At 44.5% G+C, this 18,027-nt stretch overlaps 1 protein-coding gene across 2 annotated transcripts in view; it reads right to left on the bottom strand.

The window, feature by feature from the left end:
• The window catches only part of vwa2 (von Willebrand factor A domain containing 2), a 119,037-nt gene that overhangs the window by 19,672 nt on the left and 81,338 nt on the right, over positions 1-18,027 (bottom strand). For both annotated transcript variants that reach the window (XM_020046903.3, XM_013131977.3), the window contains exons 6-8: positions 11,174-11,368; positions 6,678-6,811; positions 5,704-5,833 (exon numbers count right to left, since the gene is read on the bottom strand). In XM_020046903.3, coding sequence (XP_019902462.2) covers positions 5,704-5,833; positions 6,678-6,811; positions 11,174-11,368 — 459 coding nt within the window. The remainder of the gene's footprint in view (positions 1-5,703; positions 5,834-6,677; positions 6,812-11,173; positions 11,369-18,027) is intronic.

Here is an 18,027-nt window from a genome sequence, read left to right as displayed (position 1 = left end):
GCCTAGGCAACCCGATCCCTGGACACGGAAACTAGCTCTAGGGACGTGGAACGTCACCTCGCTGGCGGGGAAGGAGCCTGAGATCGTGCGTGAGGTTGAGAGGTTCCGACTGGAGGTAGTCGGAATCACCTCTACGCACGGCTTGGGCTCTGGAACCACACTCCTTGAGAGAGGATGGACTCTTCACCACTCTGGAGTTGCCCATGGTGAGAGGCGGCGGGCTGGTGTGGGTTTGCTTATAGCTCCCCAGCTCTGCCGCCATGTGTTGGAGTTTACCCCGGTGAACGAGAGGGTCGTTTCCCTGCGCCTTCGGGTCGGGGATAGGTCTCTCACTGTTGTTTGTGCCTATGGGCCGAACGGCAGTGCAGAGTACCCGACCTTCTTGGAGTCTCTGGGAGGGGTGCTGGAAAGTGCTCCAACTGGGGACTCTATCGTTCTACTGGGGGACTTCAACGCCCACGTGGGCAACGACAGTGACACCTGGAGGGGTGTGATTGGGAGGAACGGCCCCCCTGATCTGAACCCGAGTGGTGTTCAGTTATTGGACTTCTGTGCTAGTCACAGTTTGTCCATAACGAACACCATGTTCAAGCATAAGGGTGTCCATCAGTGCACATGGCACCAGGACACCCTAGGCCGCAGGTCGATGATCGACTTTGTTGTCGTTTCATCTGACCTGCGGCCGTATGTCTTGGACACTCGGGTGAAGAGAGGGGCGGAGCTGTCAACTGATCACCACCTGGTGGTGAGCTGGATCCGATGGCGGGGGAGGAAGCTGGACAGACTCGGCAGGCCCAAGCGTACTGTAAGGGTCTGCTGGGAACGTCTGGCCGAGTCTCCTGTCAGAGAGATCTTTAACTCCCACCTCCGACAGAGCTTCGACTGGATCCCGAGGGAGGCTGGAGATATTGAGTCCGAGTGGACCATGTTCTCCACCGCCATTGTCGAAGCGGCCGTTCGGAGCTGTGGACGTAAGGTCTCCGGTGCCTGTCGAGGCGGCAATCCCCGAACCCGGTGGTGGACACCGGAAGTAAGGGATGCCGTCAAGCTGAAGAAGGAGTCCTATCAGGCCTGGTTGGCTTGTGGGACTCCTGAGGCAGCTGACGGGTACCGACAGGCCAAGCGGACTGCAGCCCGGGTGGTTGTGGAGGCAAAAACTCGGGCCTGGGAGGAGTTCGGTGAGGCCATGGAGAAGGACTATCGGCTGGCCTCGAAGAGATTCTGGCAAACCGTCCGGCGCTTCAGGAGAGGGAAACAGTGCCCTACCAACGCTGTTTACAGTAGAGGTGGCCAGCTGTTGACCTCAACTGGGGATGTCGTCGGGCGGTGGAAGGAGTACTTCGAGGATCTCCTCAATCCCGCCGTCACATCTTCCATTGAGGAAGCAGAGGATGAGGGCTCAGAGGTGGACTCGTCCATCACCCGGGCTGAAGTCACTGAGGTGGTCAAGAAACTCCTCGGTGGCAAGGCACCGGGGGTGGATGAGATCCGCCCTGAGTACCTCAAGTCTCTGGATGTTGTGGGGCTGTCTTGGTTGACACGCCTGTGCAACATCGCGTGGCGGTCGGGGACAGTGCCTTTGGGATGGCAGACCGGGGTGGTGGTCCCTCTTTTTAAGAAGGGGGACCGGAGGGTGTGTTCCAACTACAGGGGGATCACACTTCTCAGCCTCCCCGGGAAAGTCTATGCCAGGGTTCTGGAGAGGAGAATACGGCCGATAGTAGAACCTCGGATTCAGGAGGAACAGTGTGGTTTTCGTCCGGGCCGTGGAACACTGGACCAGCTCTATACCCTCTACGGGGTGTTGGGGGGTTCATGGGAGTTTGCCCAACCAATCCACATGTGTTTTGTGGATTTGGAGAAGGCATTCGACTGTGTCCCTCGCGGCATCCTGTGGAGAGTGCTTCGGGAATATGGGGTCCTGGGTCCTTTGCTAAGGGCTGTCAGGTCCCTGTACGACCGAAGCAGGAGCTTGGTCCGCATTGCCGGCAGTAAGTCAGACTTGTTCCCAGTGCATGTTGGACTCCGGCAGGGCTGCCCTTTGTCACCGGTTCTGTTCATAATTTTTATGGACAGAATTTCTAGACGCAGCCAGGGGCCGGAGGGTGTCAGGTTTGGGGACCACACGATTTCGTCTCTGCTCTTTGCGGATGATGTTGTCGTGTTGGCCTCTTCAAACCAGGACCTTCAGCATGCGCTGGGACGGTTTGCAGCCGAGTGTGAAGCGGTGGGGATGAGAATCAGTACCTCCAAATCTGAGGCCATGGTCCTCAGTCGGAAAAGGGTGGCTTGCTCACTTCAGGTTGGTGGAGAGTGCCTGCCTCAAGTGGAGGAGTTTAAGTATCTAGGGGTCTTGTTCACGAGTGAGGGAAGGATGGAACGGGAGATTGACAGACGGATCGGTGCAGCTTCTGCAGTAATGCGGTCGATGTATCGGTCTGTCGTGGTGAAGAAAGAGCTGAGCCGCAAGGCGAAGCTCTCGATTTACCGGTCAATCTACGTTCCTACTCTCACCTATGGTCATGAGCTTTGGGTCATGACCGAAAGGACAAGATCCCGGATACAGGCGGCCGAAATGAGCTTTCTCCGCAGGGTGGCTGGGCGTTCCCTTAGAGATAGGGTGAGAAGCTCGGTCACCCGGGAGGAGCTCGGAGTAGAGCCGCTGCTCCTCCACATCGAGAGGGGTCAGCTGAGGTGGCTTGGGCATCTGTTTCGGATGCCTCCGGAACGCCTTCCAGGGAAGGTGTTCCGGTCCCATCCCACCGGGAGGAGACCCCGGGGAAGACCTAGGACACGCTGGAGGGACTATGTCTCCCGGCTGGCCTGGGAACGCCTCGGTGTCCCCCCGGAAGAGCTGGAGGAAGTGTCTGGGGAGAGGGAAGTCTGGGCATCCCTGCTTAGACTGCTGCCCCCGCGACCCGGCCCCGGATGAAGCGGAAGAAGATGATGATGATGATGATGAAGATTAACAGCCCTGTTCCATTCCCACTATTTTATGTGAGTGTAAATATTGGGAACAGTGGCAGGTCTAGTCTCTTGGGGCCCCTTTCCCCTGGTGGTTGGGGGATCCCTAGTGGTTTGGACCCTAAGCTACCACTTATGTCCTGATTGGGATATCTGGCTCACAGGTGTTTCTAATTGATCAGGTGTTTCCTGTTGCACTGATCACAAATATAAGAGCTGTGAATGTTTTGTCTCAGTTCTATCTTTTACTTTTTGCCTTTGTAGTCCCCATTTGATGTCAGTGGGCATAACCCAACATGAGGACTAGGGCGCTGTCTATGAAAGAAAGCAAGCGATTTGGATGCTAAAACAAAATAGAAAGTAAATTACAACCATGCCACAAAAGTTGGTCATAGCCAAATCACAGTTCTGAATTTTTTTTTAAAAGAAGGAACCCCCTTGTGTCTTCAGCATTCAGCAACAACCAGCTCAATCCATAATGATAGAGTGGCCAGATGGAAGGCACATGATAGCCCGCAAATGACACCTAAACAATTCTCAGACCATGAAAACAAGATTCTCTGGTCTGTTGAAATTTTATTGAACTATTTGGCCTGAATGCCAAGGGTGATGTCCAGAATAAATAAGGCATCGCTCCACACCTGGCCAATACCCTCCCTACGGTGAAGCATGGTGGTAGGCGCATATTTCAGTGGCAGGGACTTAGAGACTACTCAGGATCAAGGGAAAGATGAACAGAGCAAAGTACAAAGAGATACTTCATAATCCTGCTCCAGTGCTCAGGACCTCAGACTAAGGTAAGGGTTAACCTTCCAACAGGACAATGATAAGCACATAACCAAGGCAATGTCCTTGAGTGGCCTAGCCAGAGCCCTGATCATAATACAATTGATAATGTGGAAAGAGTAGAAAGATGTTGTTACAGAGGTCCCCATCCAACTTGAAGGAGCTTGAGCAATTTTGCAGAAGAATGGGAATTGCTGTGTACTGATGTGCAAAGCTGGTATATCCAAAGAGATTACTGCTGCCAAAGATCCCTTTAACAGATTTTGACTAAAGTGGTGAATACATGTGCAATCGCAGATTTTCTGTTTTGAATAAATTTAGAACAATTTGCAGAGTTTGTTTTTCACTTCGACACTGAGTAAAAAATTTTGTTGATCACAGAAAAAATGATTTCATGTTGTAACACAATAACATTTGGAAATTTCCAAGGGGAGAGAATACTTCTGAGGCACTCTAACCTGTAGTTTTGCAACATTACATCAGTATGTAAAAACATTTGCTCAAACCCCTCAAAACTATGGGGAATGTTCAGTGAGAAAGAAAAGCCAAGGGACAAGGATGGAAAATAGTAATAAAGGAGGTATTGATCAGTTTGCTGATAAGGTGCAACAGAGATTTTGATTTCTGAATTGGACAGGTGTGGGTGCTGCCACGATAAGCAAGTTAATTTCCTTTCTTAGGGACAAAACAATACAATATATGGCCAAAAGAATGTGGACATCCAGCCATCACATCTATGTGAGCTTGTTGGACATCCCATTCCAAAACCATGGGAATAGTTAATGGATTTAACTATGCCCATGCAGCTATAACAGCCGCCACTCTTCTGGGAAGGATTTCAACAATATTGTGGGGTCTCTGTGGGAATTTGTGCCTATTCGACAAAATAAGCGTTTATGAGGTCAGGCACTGATGTTGCAGGAGAAGCCCTGCCTCGAAATTGCTGTTCCAATTCATCCCAAGACTGTTTAATGGGGTTTTTAAGGTCAGGGCTCTGTGCAGGCCATTCAAGTTCCTCACACCACACCAACCTTGTGGAACAGGGATGGGCCTTCCTCAAACTGTTGCCACAAAGTTGGAGGCACCCAATTTTCTAAAATGTCTTTGTATCCTTTAACATTAAGATGACCCTTCACTGGAACTAAGGGACCTAGCCCAAACCTTGAAACGCAGCCCCAGACCATTGTCCCCCCACCAAAATTTACAGTAGGCACTATGGATTTCATTAAGTAGCGTTCTCCTGGCATGTGCCACACCCGGATTTGTCCATCAGACTGTCAGATAATGAAGCATGATTCATCACTCCAGAGAACGTTTCCACTGCTCCAGAGTACACTCTAGCCAATGCTTGGCATTGCGCGTGTTGAAGTGAGGCTTGTGTACAGATTCTCAGCCAAGGAAACCCATTTTGTGAAGTTCACAAAACACAGTTTTTGTGCTGATTTTGCTTCCAGAGGCAGTTTGGAACTCTGTGCTGAGTGATGCAACAGATGATAGGTGATTTTTACATGCTACGCGCTTCAGCACTTCAGTGGCCCCTCTCTGTTAGTTTGTTTGGTCTACCACTTCATGGCTGGGCTGGGTTTCTCCTAGATGCTTCCAATAAACAGTTATAACACTTACAGATGACTGGGGCAGATGTAGTAGTACAGAAATGTTACAAACTGACTTGAGGCAAAGGTGGCGTCCTATGACAGTGCCACATTCAAAGTCACTGAGTTCTTCAGTACAACCCATTGTACTGCCCATGTTTGTCCATGGACATTTAATGGCAATGTGTGTGGCTGAAACACCTGAACTCAATAAGTAGGGGTGTCCACCTACCTTTTTCCATTTAGTGTATAAAAAAATAATCTTAACATAACTGGGATTCAATTTAGCAATGCTTTGATTACTGGCTTTAACTGCTCGGCCACCTGCAATGTAGCCTGATAGAGAGTATTAGAAACTTGCCTGTAATAAGGGCAGAGGGAGGTATAGGGAGTATACCGTTTGCCTCCTTTCCAGCACATAAAAATCCCCTGCAGCTCTTTGACGGTCTCCAGAGTTTTCCTTTCACACGGGTAAGACTCAGCCTGGCACCCTACCAAGGGAGAAAGAGGAAACAGTTAGCACTGGGATAAAACAAAACCACTGTATTGTCACTGTATTTCATTCATAGTGTGGCATGTCTGCTTCATCAACGTCTGACTTCCAGCCAGCGAGTCGAGCTGCCCTCAACATTTTACATTAGAACCTTGGAGAGGGCGCAGCAGGAAGTGCCAGAACTAGCGACGAACTCGGGAGAAAGTAGGGAGAATTACAAATCTTTGAGAGGCAGCTCGACACCTGCTCCTTGTTAAGCTCTATTGGGGACTATAAAAGGAGGAGGCCAAAGCCTCACAGATGAGTGAAAACAGACAATTGTGCGTATTACTGTTTGTAGTGTTTGTTATGCCCGTAGGCTCTGACGACACTGAGAGAGAAGAGCCTCGATGGCCCAGAGAGTCAGAGACTACACAGTGGATTGGGACTGAGCTGTTCGGCTAAGTTCTGTGTTCGCACAGCCCTTTCTGTTGCTTTGTTGTTTTCCCATTAAATTCACCCTTGGCCTACGTCAGCTTACTTTCTCTGTGTTTGTGGCCTGCCCTCTTGTGCTACAGCAGATTATCAACTACATCTGCACCAACACACAAAATTGGAAGTTTAGTAAGTAAGCACTGCACTTTAAATTGTTGATCACAAAGCATATCACAAACAACGTTTGATTTGTCATGGAAAGTTATGTCTGTTATATTTGACCATGGAAAATTGTGTTTAGCAGTAATCCTAGGTTGTTCAATTTGATAGCTGTCCCTTTTATGACTATGTAATTCACTGAAACAGTGCCTACTATCATTTTGGCTGTAAGTGCAGTTATTAAATGACCGGTGTGCCATAGGCAATACCAGTGGGCATGGCAGTGCAGACAGAGTTGGTGGTGAGAGAGGTATACAGCCCATTGATCGCGTCGTGGAATTGCTCGGCGAAGAACACATGCTTTTCCATGGGCACACTGGCTAGAGCATGAAGCTCCTCCCACCTAAAGTTAAAGATAGAAAAAGGAGGGAGGGTGGTACATAGATGAGGATATTTAAACCACATTTAGAGGAAATCCAGAAACCAGAAAAGGAACCAGGCAAGCCTAGTTCAGCCGGCCCACAATTCAAATATAATAAACATTGTTGTCTCACTGGATTCGAACTCAGGTCTCCTGCACTGTCTTTAACCACCATGTCCCGGCGCTGCTTGTTTAGTCAGTGGCTAGACACCATTAAGCACTGTGTTAAACTAATTAACGTTTCTTATTAACGACAATGGCAAAAGTCATGAACTATATGGCTTTTGACACTGGCTGTTTTAACAGCTTATTAGCCAGTAATAGGCTTACTAGTATGTACTAACTTACTAGGAATAGTCATAAGAATTGAGCAATTGCTAGCAAGACTGAAGATTAACTTTTCCCTGCCATAGCTGTTTCACAAAAGCATTTGTTTTTATTTCATTAGTGAATGACATTGATACAATAACTATCAATAAAGGTGACGTAAACTAACCCATCATCAAGTGAAAAGACAGGAGAATCATAGAATCCACCAGAAATAGTCGCAATACTGTATAACCGTAAACAGTTTTAGTCGAGGCTTACTATAACGTAGCTACTGAATGTTGTAGCCAGCGACAGTAGGGAGAACAAGTATTTGATACACTGCCGATTTTGCAGGTTTTCCCACTTACAAAGCATGTAGAAGTCTATCATTTTTATCATAGGTTCTCTTCAACTGAGAGTGGAATAAAAAAAAAAAAAATATTCTAAGACCTTCTCCAGATCCTTCAGGTTTGGTGGCTGTCGCTGGGCAATACGGACTTTCAGCTCCCTCCAAAGATATTCTATTGGGTTCAGGTCTGGAGACTGGCTAAGCCACTCCAGGACCTTGAGATGCTTCTTACGGAGCCACTCCTTAGTTGCCCTGGCTGTGTGTTTCAATAACTGACTTTTTCAAACAAGTATTTGATACACTGCCGATTTTGCAGGTTTTCCTACTTACAAAGCATGTAGAGGTCTATAATTTTTATCATAGGTAAACTTCAACTGTGAGAGTTGATAAGAAATCAAGAAAATCACATGATTTTTAAATAATTCATTTGCATTTTATTGCATGACATAAGTATTTGATCACCTACCAATCAGTAAGAATTCCGGCTCTCAAAGACCTGTTAGTTTTTCTTTAAGAAGCCCTCCTGTTCTCCACTTATTACCTGTATTAACTGCACCTGTTTGAACTTGTTACCTGTATAAAAGACACCTGTCCACACAATCAAATAGACTCCAACTACTCCACAATGGCCAAGACCAGAGAGCTGTGTAAGGACATCAGGGATAATATTGTAGAACTGCACAAGGCTGGGATGGGCTACAGGACAATAGGCAAGCAGCTTGGTGAGAAGGCAACAACTGTTGGCGCAATTATTAGAAAATGGAAGAAGTTCAAGATGACGGTCAATCTCCCTCGGTCTGGGGCTCCATGCAAGATCTCACCTCGTGGGGCATCAATGATCATGAGGAAGGTGAGGGATCAGCCCAGAACTACACGGCAGGACCTGGTCAATGACCTGAAGAGAGCTGGGACCAGAGTCTCAAAGAAAACCATTAGTAATACACTACGCCGTCATGGATTAAAATTCTGCAGTGCACGAAAGGTCCCCCTGCTCAAGCCAGCGCATGTCCAGGCCCGTCTGAAGTTTGCCAATGACCATCTGGATGATCCAGAGGAGGAATGGGAGAAGGTCATGTGGTCTGATGAGACAAAAATAGAGCTATTTGATCGAAACTCAACTCGCCGTGTTTGGAGGAAGAAGGATGAGTACAACCCCAAGTACACCATCCCATCATTCTTTGGGGATGCTTTTCTGCAAAGGGGACAGGACAACTCCACCGTATTGAGGGGAGGATGGATGGGGCCATGTATCGCGAGATCTTGGCCAACAACCTCCTTCCCTCAGTAAGAGCATTGAAGATGGGTCGTGGCTGGGTCTTCCAGCATGACAACGACCTGAAACAGACAGCCAGGGCAACTAAGGAGTAAGAAGCATCTCAAGGTTCTGGAGTGGCCTTGCCAGTCTCTAGACCTGAACCCAATAGAAAATCTTTGGAGGGAGCTGGAAGTCTGTATTGCCCAGCGACAGCCCCGAAACCTGAAGGATCTGGAGGTTTCAATTTATATAATTTATATATTATAAAATATATAAATTGCATTAATGATAGTTTTAGTGGTTAGGGACAATATAATTTTGTATGGGAATAATATTTTGGGTCCCCACAAGGAAAAATAATAAAAATGTGTGAGAGATGAGGAAATCCCAGGACTACAATATTTAGTGTTGAGATGGTAATGAAGAGGTTATTCCATGGGATCAACCATCTTCTTGCATCTGCCAGGATCCCATCCAAAACATTCTGCTCTAAAAACAAGACTGTGAACCAAATAAACAAAAACTAATACCATGGCACACAGCCAAAAGCCCCTTAAGTTGGTTGGTTGTTATGCCCCAAAAATGTGTCCTTAGTATTGTTTTCACACAGCCAAAAACATGTACACACTTTCACAATCCATATTATAAAAAAGTTAACCAGTGTTTCTGGAGTATGGGGTGAGGAGGTCCCTTCTGAGGGCTATCCAATCCATGTACGTCCAAAGTGAGAGCTGTGTTCGGGTCGGACTCGTTCCAAGTGGGGGTTGGCCTCCGCCAGGGCTGCGCTTTGTCAACAATCCTGTTTATACATTTTATGGACAAGATATCGAGGCGTAGTCGGGGTGGGGAGGGGTTGCAGTTCGGCTGGGGATCTCATCACTGCTTTTTGCGGATGATGTGGTCCTGATGGCAATCATCGGCCTGTGACCTTCAGCACTCACTGGACCGGTTCGCAGCCGAGTGCGAAGCGGGTGGGATGAGGATTAGCACCTCTAAATCTGAGGCCATGGTTCTCAGCAGGAAACCGATGGAATGCATCCTCTGGGTAGGGAATGAGGCATTACCCCAAGTAAAGGAGTTGTATCTCTGGGTCTTGTTCGCGAGTGAGGGGACAATGGAGCGGGAGATTGGCCGGAGAATCAGAGCAGCGGGGGCCGTATTGCATTCGCTTCACCACACCGTTGTGACGAAAAGAGAGCTGAGCCGGAAGGCAAAGCTCTCGATATACCAGTTTTCGTTCCTACCCTCACCTACGGTCATGAAGGCTGGGTCATGAAAGAACAAGATCGCGAGTACAAGCGGCTGAAATGGGTTTTCTCAGAAGGGTGGCTGGCTTCTCCCTTAGGGATAGGGTGAGAAGCTCAGCCATCCGTGAGGAACTCGGAGTAGTGCCGCTGCTCCTTTGTGTCGAAAGGAGCCAGTTGAGGTGGTTCGGGCATCTGGTAAGGATGTCTCCCTAGGGAGGTGTTCCAGGCACGTCCAGCTGGGAGGAGACCTCGGGGTAGGCCTAGGACTAGGTGGAGAGATTCTATTTCGACACTGGCCTGGGAACGCCTCAGGATCCCCCAGTCAGAGCTGGCTCGGGATAGGGAAATTTGACAGACGGATCGGTGCAGCTTCTGCAGTAATGCGGTCGATGTATCGGTGTGTCGTGGTGAAGAAAGAGCTGAGCCGCAAGGCGAAGCTCTCGATTTACCGGTCAATCTACGTTCCTACTCTCACCTCACCTAGGCCTGATAGGACTCCTTCTTCAGCTTGACAGCATCCCTTACTACCGGTGTCCACCACCGGGTTCTGGGATTGCCGCCTCGACAGGCACCGGAGACCTTACGGCCACAGCTCCGAGCGGCCGCTTCGACAATGGCGGTGGAGAACATGGTCCACTCTGATCATACTTTAAATGTTTTATCAAACATGTAATGTTTTTGTTTACATGTGTGATGGGGGGAGTGTAGAAGTGTATGAATGTATGCTTGTTATGTTTAGATTACAACAGAATTTTTTTTATCTGTACACAGGAAGTCACGTTCAGTCAAAGCGTGACAGTAATTAGCCAATGGGCTTACAGTACTGTGGAGTGTATTCTGGACTGGAATGTCTATAAAGTAGAGGACAACCAGAAGTTCTTTGAGATGACTTCAAGTTTGTATCATGAACAACAGACTATCAAATGCTGCAATAAATAATTGAATTACTCTCTCCCTTGATGCCCGGGTACGCAATCATTATTTCACCACTATAAGAATGGCCAATTTCTAACAGTATCATGAGACCTGGTATCAGTGTAGTCATTATATTTATAACATATTTTAAACATATTTACTATCATACACAGACAGTAAATCAGAGTCTCAAAAATGCTCAAAAATGATGACTGTACAAACAATCTCTTTTTCACCCTCTTTTTGATATTACAGTCTTGTTCTCTTACTTTGGGTAGCGAATGCCGACTGCAAATAAAGTGACTCCTGTCTGCTTGAGTTTGTCGGCCGCAACCTGTACAGCCCCCTGTGACTTCCCATCAGACAGCAGGATGACCATCCTGGGAAGGCTGGTGTTCCGGCCACCTGGGAACCCTTTTCTCAGAATGTACTTCAAAGCCAGACCCGTCTGTGTGCTGCCACCTCTAACAGGAATGAGAGAGAGGGAAAGATGTGGAAAGAAAAATTATATTGTAATCGTGATAGGCATGGTGTGTGTGTAAGAGTGTAGGAGACAGCAGTGACACAGAAACAGTCAGTGGATTCAATGTATTGGTCTATTTAATCATCAAAGTTACAAAATATTATGTTATTTCCAATGACCACTAGCTGGTAATCTCAAATGAATTTGTATCAAATTCTAAAATAGTACAGGGAAATGTTATTGTTTCTTGAAAAGTTAGTAAAAAAAACTAGTGGAACATCTCACAACATTTTTAACTAAGGTGCATTTGAGAAATGTCTGTCTTTCCAGTGGCTGATATGTAAATCTGTACTTTGATTGTGACACACGTCTGTATAATATCAGAGGATTATAAGGTATTTGGGCCATGTCCTCCTGCCTAGAAGAAGGATGTATTCTTTGTCGTCCTATACATGTATGAATGAGTTACTAGTTAAAGATGCCGAGAGGGGTCTGGTGTTTGAATAGGAGACATCCTTGACCGGCACGGGTGGATTAGAGGGGTACTCGTAAATCTGTATAACCCTTTAGTGTCTCTGTTGACTATCCAGACATTGTGTCTCCTCAGGAGTTGAGAAGGATAAGGTGGGGGGACAGCCCGCCCTTTGGGGTAAACAGATGGCAGCATCTTAACACACCCCTTTTCTATGTAATAAATACGGATTGTTCATGTATGGAGTTAGAGACTCCTCGGATGATTATGTCTGTAAGTGTTTGACGCGTCTCTCTCATTTGCAAATTATTTAATAAACTGTTAATTTGCGCCAAGAGTATTTTGTCTCTGTACTTCCTTCTTAAAGAGTTCTGATCGATAAAATTGCCATCACACCGTGAAGCCCAGCAGCGCCCCTGAGCCTGTGAAGCCCAGCAGCGCCCCTGAGCCCATGAATGCCTGGGAGTAAATATGGGGAGGGATTCACCACTCTGTGAAAGACTGCAGGTGCAAATAGAGCAACAATTTAAGAATAACGTTTCTTAACATAAAAATGTTAAAGAGTTTGAGGATCTCATTACCTATGGTACAAAAAATCAATAAAAGATTCAGAGAATCCAGAGAAATCTCTGTACGCAAGGGACAAGTCCGAAAACCAATATTGGATGGCTGTGATCTTTGGTCCTCAGACAGCACTGCATTAAAAAAAAGACACGATTCTGTAGTGGAAATCACTGTATGGGCTCAGAAACACTTCCAAAAACCACTGTCTATGTACACAGTACGTCGCTGCATCTACAAATGCAAGTAAAAACCTTTCCATGCAAGGTGTTCAGTAAGGCACTTTACCCCAATTAATTTTTTTAAACTGACATAAGGATGGATTGGTAGCTACACATGTAACTCGGTAAGGCTCTTCTGCATAAATAAGGCCACCCAATGTGATGTTCTGTTTAGTTTGTTTTTTCTGTTGGTTTTTCATCCTTTGTTATTGAATGTAGCTTGTCCTTTTGTAATTATTTTCACCTGTATCTTATTATCTACTGGTGTGCATATTTCTAACCAAACTGTCAGAAACAGACTCCACGAGGGCCCAATGTCCTCTAGTGGGACCTGTGCTCACAGCCCTGGACCAGGCAGTTTGATTGGCATTCACCAGAGAATACCAGTATTGGCAGTTCCGTTATTGGTGCCCCGTTTTCTTCACACATGAGAGTAGGTGCACACTGAGTCTTAAAAAGAGTCTGGAGATGCCGTAGTGAACATTATGCTGCCTGCAACATCATCCAGCATGACTGGTTTGGCGGTGGGTGGACGGTCGCACAGACCTCCACGTGCTAGCCAGCGGTACGCTGACTGCTGTTATGTACTGGGATGGAATCCTGGAATCCTGAATTGTTGGTGCAGTGGGGCCTGGGTTTCTCCTTGTGCAGGACTCATGTGACCAGAGTGTGTAGGCAGTTCTGGGATGACGAAGGCACTGATGCCATTGACAGGCCCTCATGTTCTCCAGACCTGAATCCAATTGAGAACCTCTGGGATATTATGTATCGGTGCATCCACTGCTGCCTAGTTAGCGCCACAGAATGTCCAGATGCCCTGTTTATTCTTCCTGTACATTTTTTAGCCCTTTCTTAGTTTTGGCACTGACTTCTCTACTCCAATTAGCTCCTTACACTATTCCGTGATTCTTTTTTTAACTACTTCTTTATGGTGTGTAACATATTTATTTTTCCTATTTTTATTTTCTTTCATCCATAGATTTTTATCATTATTCATACAGTTTCTACTGTGTTCTACTTCCTGTTTTTATTCTGTAAAAAAATTTCATACACAGTTGTACTCTTTTTTTTTGGTACAGTTTATAATTCTAATACGTGTTTTTATTATTTCATTGTTAAATAAATATCTGCTTCCCTCTATGCTCATTGTCCTTTGCCTCATACATCTCCCCATAGAGTGTGATCCAGAAGAATATGTTGAACAATGACATCTACGTTGTCAGTAATAAAATGCTTCACAAAAGAATCTTGCCCTCAATGTACAGTTGTTTTGTGAGATTTTGGCATAGATTTTTAAATATGACTTATCATGCAATGTTTTAAATTTTACTTAAGGATAGTGATCATTTGAAGCAATGATAACAGAAATCACCTAAATGGCCCTGATCAAAAGTTTACATACCCTTGAATGTTTGGCCTTGTTACAGACACACAAGGTGACACACACAGGTGAAAATGGCAATTAAAGATGAATTTCCCACACCTGTGGCTTTTGTTATGGAACTTATTGACTAAGGTGCATTTGAGAAATGTCTGTCTTTCCATTGGCTGGTATGTAGATCTTTACTTTGATTGTGACACACGTGTCTGTATAATATCAGAAGATTATTAGGTATTTGGACCATGTCCTCCTGCCTGGATAACGAAGGGTGTCAGTCTTTTGTTCCTCAGGAATGTGGTCCTTGGGGGGAGTAAGATCAGTTGGCCCCTTTGGGTAAACACCAAAACTTCATGAAGAATTGTTCGGGTTACAAAAAAACAAAACACAGGTAACCTCAGGAAAAATATAAGCTGCTCTGGAAAAAGACAATGCGATTGTTTCAAGGTACACAATATGACGATACTTGAACAAAAATGAGCTGCATGGTTGAGTTGCCAGAAAGAAGCCTTAACTACGCCAATGCCACAAAAAAGCCTGGTTACAATATGCCCGACAACACCTTGACATGCCTCACAGCTTCTGGCACACTATAATATGGTCACAACCATAAGCGCAGAGTTTGGAGAGGGGTCAACAAGGCTTATAGTGAACAGAATACCATCCCCACTGTGAAGCATGGTGGTGGCTCACTGATGTTTTGGGGGTGTGTGAGCTCTAAAAGCACAGGGAATCTTGTGAAAATGCATGGCAAGATGAATGCAGCATGTAATCAGAAAATACTGGCAGACAATTTGCATTCTTCTGCACGAAAGCTGCGCATGGGACACTCTTGGACTTTCCAGCATGACAATGACCTTAACCACAAAGCCAAGTAGACCATCCAGTGGTTACAGCAGAAAAAGGTGAAGGATCTAGAGTGGCCATCACAGTCTCCTGACCTTAATATCATCAAGCCACTCTGGGGAGATCTCAAACATGAGCTTCATGCAAGACCGCTCAAGACTTTGCATGACCTGGAGGCATTTTGCCAAGACGAATGGGCAGCTATACCACCTGCAAGAATTTGGGGCCTCATAGACAACTATTACAAAAGACTGCACGCTGTCATTGATGCTAAAGGGGGCAATTCTCAGTATCAAGAACTAGGGGTATGCAGACTTTTGAACAGGGGTCAGTACATTTTTTTCTTTGTTGCCATGTTTTGTTTTATGATTGTGCCATTCTGTTATAACCTACAGTTGAATATGAATCCAATAAGAAATAAAATAAATGTGTTTTGCCTGCTCACTTTCTTTACAAATGGTACATATATTACCAATTCTCCAAGGTTATGGAAACTGTATATCTGACAGTCTCATTCTGTTAAGTTTTGCTCAAAACACCATTCACTTGCATACATCCACTTGTAACAATAACCCATAGACATAGCACTGCCTTACCACTGCCTCTTTTACTCTCAATGCTTGTAAGTCTGGCTCAGAGGTTTATATGACCACACATGTGAGCAGTAAATGTACGGTATAATGTGTCACTTTGATTTATGACCCTGGTGGGCGGGGCTTCCAGATTGATTTGACAGCTCGGTGGGACTTCCAGTGCGATGTGTGATAAGGGCGGGACTTCCGGAATGACATATGCATGTCCGGTGACTTCGTAATTTATGATTGCATTGATGTGTCTATGTTTGATGTTTTACAACGACTGATAAGGAGCCCAGACAAGTGTTATAACAGGTGCGATATGTTTGATGTTTAACAATGTTGTCTTATGGTTCCGGAATTTTAAATTCCCAGGCAATATAATTTTTTGTTCGCTTGCTGATATATCAGCGGCAAGATGTTTGGTGTTTAACAAATGGGGTGCCAGGGTTCAGCAATTCTATAAACCCCCCGGCATTTTATGTTCTGACAAGTAGTACAACAGATGTTGTATGACACTGGGTTTTAACATTCCATGTTGTACAATGTGCATGTAGCATGGTGTTTTTCCACAAGCACAGAATTACCTGTGGGAAACATGCTTTTTAGTGTATAAAGAAGGGGTTTCAGCCCATTTTCCATTTTAACAAGGGATGGGCCATGAGAATAGATCTGCCCATAGTAAGGGTCCCTAAATAACCACTAGGAGAAACTAGTAGGTTAAAATACATCCCGTGTTTCACACAAGGTTTGTGGTCCAACGTTCTACAGTAAACAAACATCGGATGAGCAATGATATTATTTTGAAGGAATAATCAATGCCTGGGCATTGTATCGTGGTTGTGTTTAAAATATTGTTAAAAACTATAAACAATGATTTTGGTACATGTGTATGTATGAGCAATGGCTATTTTTGTAATAAAAATGTTTTAAGTCAGCATTAACTTTTAAGTTTCATTATATGGCAAAACGTTAACTTTTGTAAATGTGTCTTATGAAATTGTACAACAGGGATCAACGTGAGATTGTTTTCTTCACATTGGTAGAAATGTTGAACACGCAACGATGGTTACAAACTGTAGTATTCGCGAGTTTGAGAATTTCTGTCTGTATTAGTGTGGGCAGATGCTGGGACTTCTGTGTAAGATGTGCTGCATTCTTGAAATTACTTGATTTTTTTATTGCTGTATTATGGACTTGTGTTTGTTAATTATTGAAGAGATTAATGGTGATATGGTGACAATAGCCAGCGTTTATACTTTGAGTTTGTCGCTAATAGATAAAATTAAATGATGTGATGTCATGGCTGAGCTGCGATAACTAACGAGAATGGCGTTTCTACTGGACAGGAAACATCAATATATTTGGTTGTCAAACGTCAACAACTATGTGAACTAACTAGTTAAGCTTAATCCACAATTATAATCATTGTAGCCAGTATAGTTCTAACTTGAAGAACTATGACATTTAACAAATGACAAAGTTAAGAGGTGCGACCTACTGTAAGGCGCCCCCGCTGCGATGTAAAGACAATATTAAATCTGCAGATTCCACAGAAGACAGCTGTTGTTTCCAACGCGGAGTATGCCGGTTACATTGAAGTACTGTAAGTACTTTTATTTGAAATAATTGATTTGGATTGTGCTGCAATTACAAATGCTAACAAACGACACATTAGAACTTTTTAAGAATGTGTAAATCAATTTTACAATGAGAAATCCATGCGCTTTTATATGTTTTTCATATTGTCTGTTTTATATCTCTGGTTTAGGTTGAGTGGAATTAACCCCAGCCATGTTTTGTAAACACATTTTTGGGCCTTCAAATCTTGGTGAGTAGACTTGTAACATTATTGTTAACAGATTTAAATACATGTACTGTATGCACTTGTTAACCCTCTTTGTATTTATTTCAGACCAAGTGACCAGCATCAGTGTCAGTTGGACTGTGCGGTTGTGAGCTGTAAACATAGCTGTAGTGTCTGTCTTCATGAAGATTGTCATACACTACCCCATAACACAAAACAGCCATCTAGCAATTTTTTTTTAGATAATCTTGTGTTATTAATATTACATAATAAAAATACTTTTTTTTTGAAAACACTGTATTGAAGGTATCAGTCTAACGATTCATGACAAATGACAAATACTTCAACAACAAAACTGTCAATGCAACATTGCCAAGTGAATTCATAGGTCAAAACACATAAAAATATAATTTTGGATAATTTCTGCAAAGCAAGATAAGATTTTGTTTACTATTACAATTAGTGATGGCCAAACGAGGATTAATTTGTGTTATCTTAGCAGCATGACATTATGCTGGCAGCACTCTCTTTATCACAATAAAAGCCATCATTGAAATTTATAAGGCAATATACTTAACAATCTAGTCTGTAAGAAAGAATAAGCAAGAACAATATTGGAACGGACATTAAACATAAAATGTACAAATTAGATTGGTAACTATATTTCCTTATATAGTTCAATTATCACTTATCACACAAAAAAGTTTATGTTACTAGCATAATATCCTGCTGCTAGAAGAACAGTATAAAGCCTTGTATGGCCATCTCTAATTACAAGCTTAAAACTAATGTGGTAACAA

The sequence above is a fragment of the Esox lucius genome, chromosome 5 (assembly GCF_011004845.1).
Source record: "Esox lucius isolate fEsoLuc1 chromosome 5, fEsoLuc1.pri, whole genome shotgun sequence".
In the NCBI taxonomy this organism is placed as follows: domain Eukaryota; kingdom Metazoa; phylum Chordata; class Actinopteri; order Esociformes; family Esocidae; genus Esox; species Esox lucius.
The sequence above is the reverse complement of the archived record's forward strand: the minus strand, read 5'-3'. Positions and strand labels throughout refer to the sequence as shown.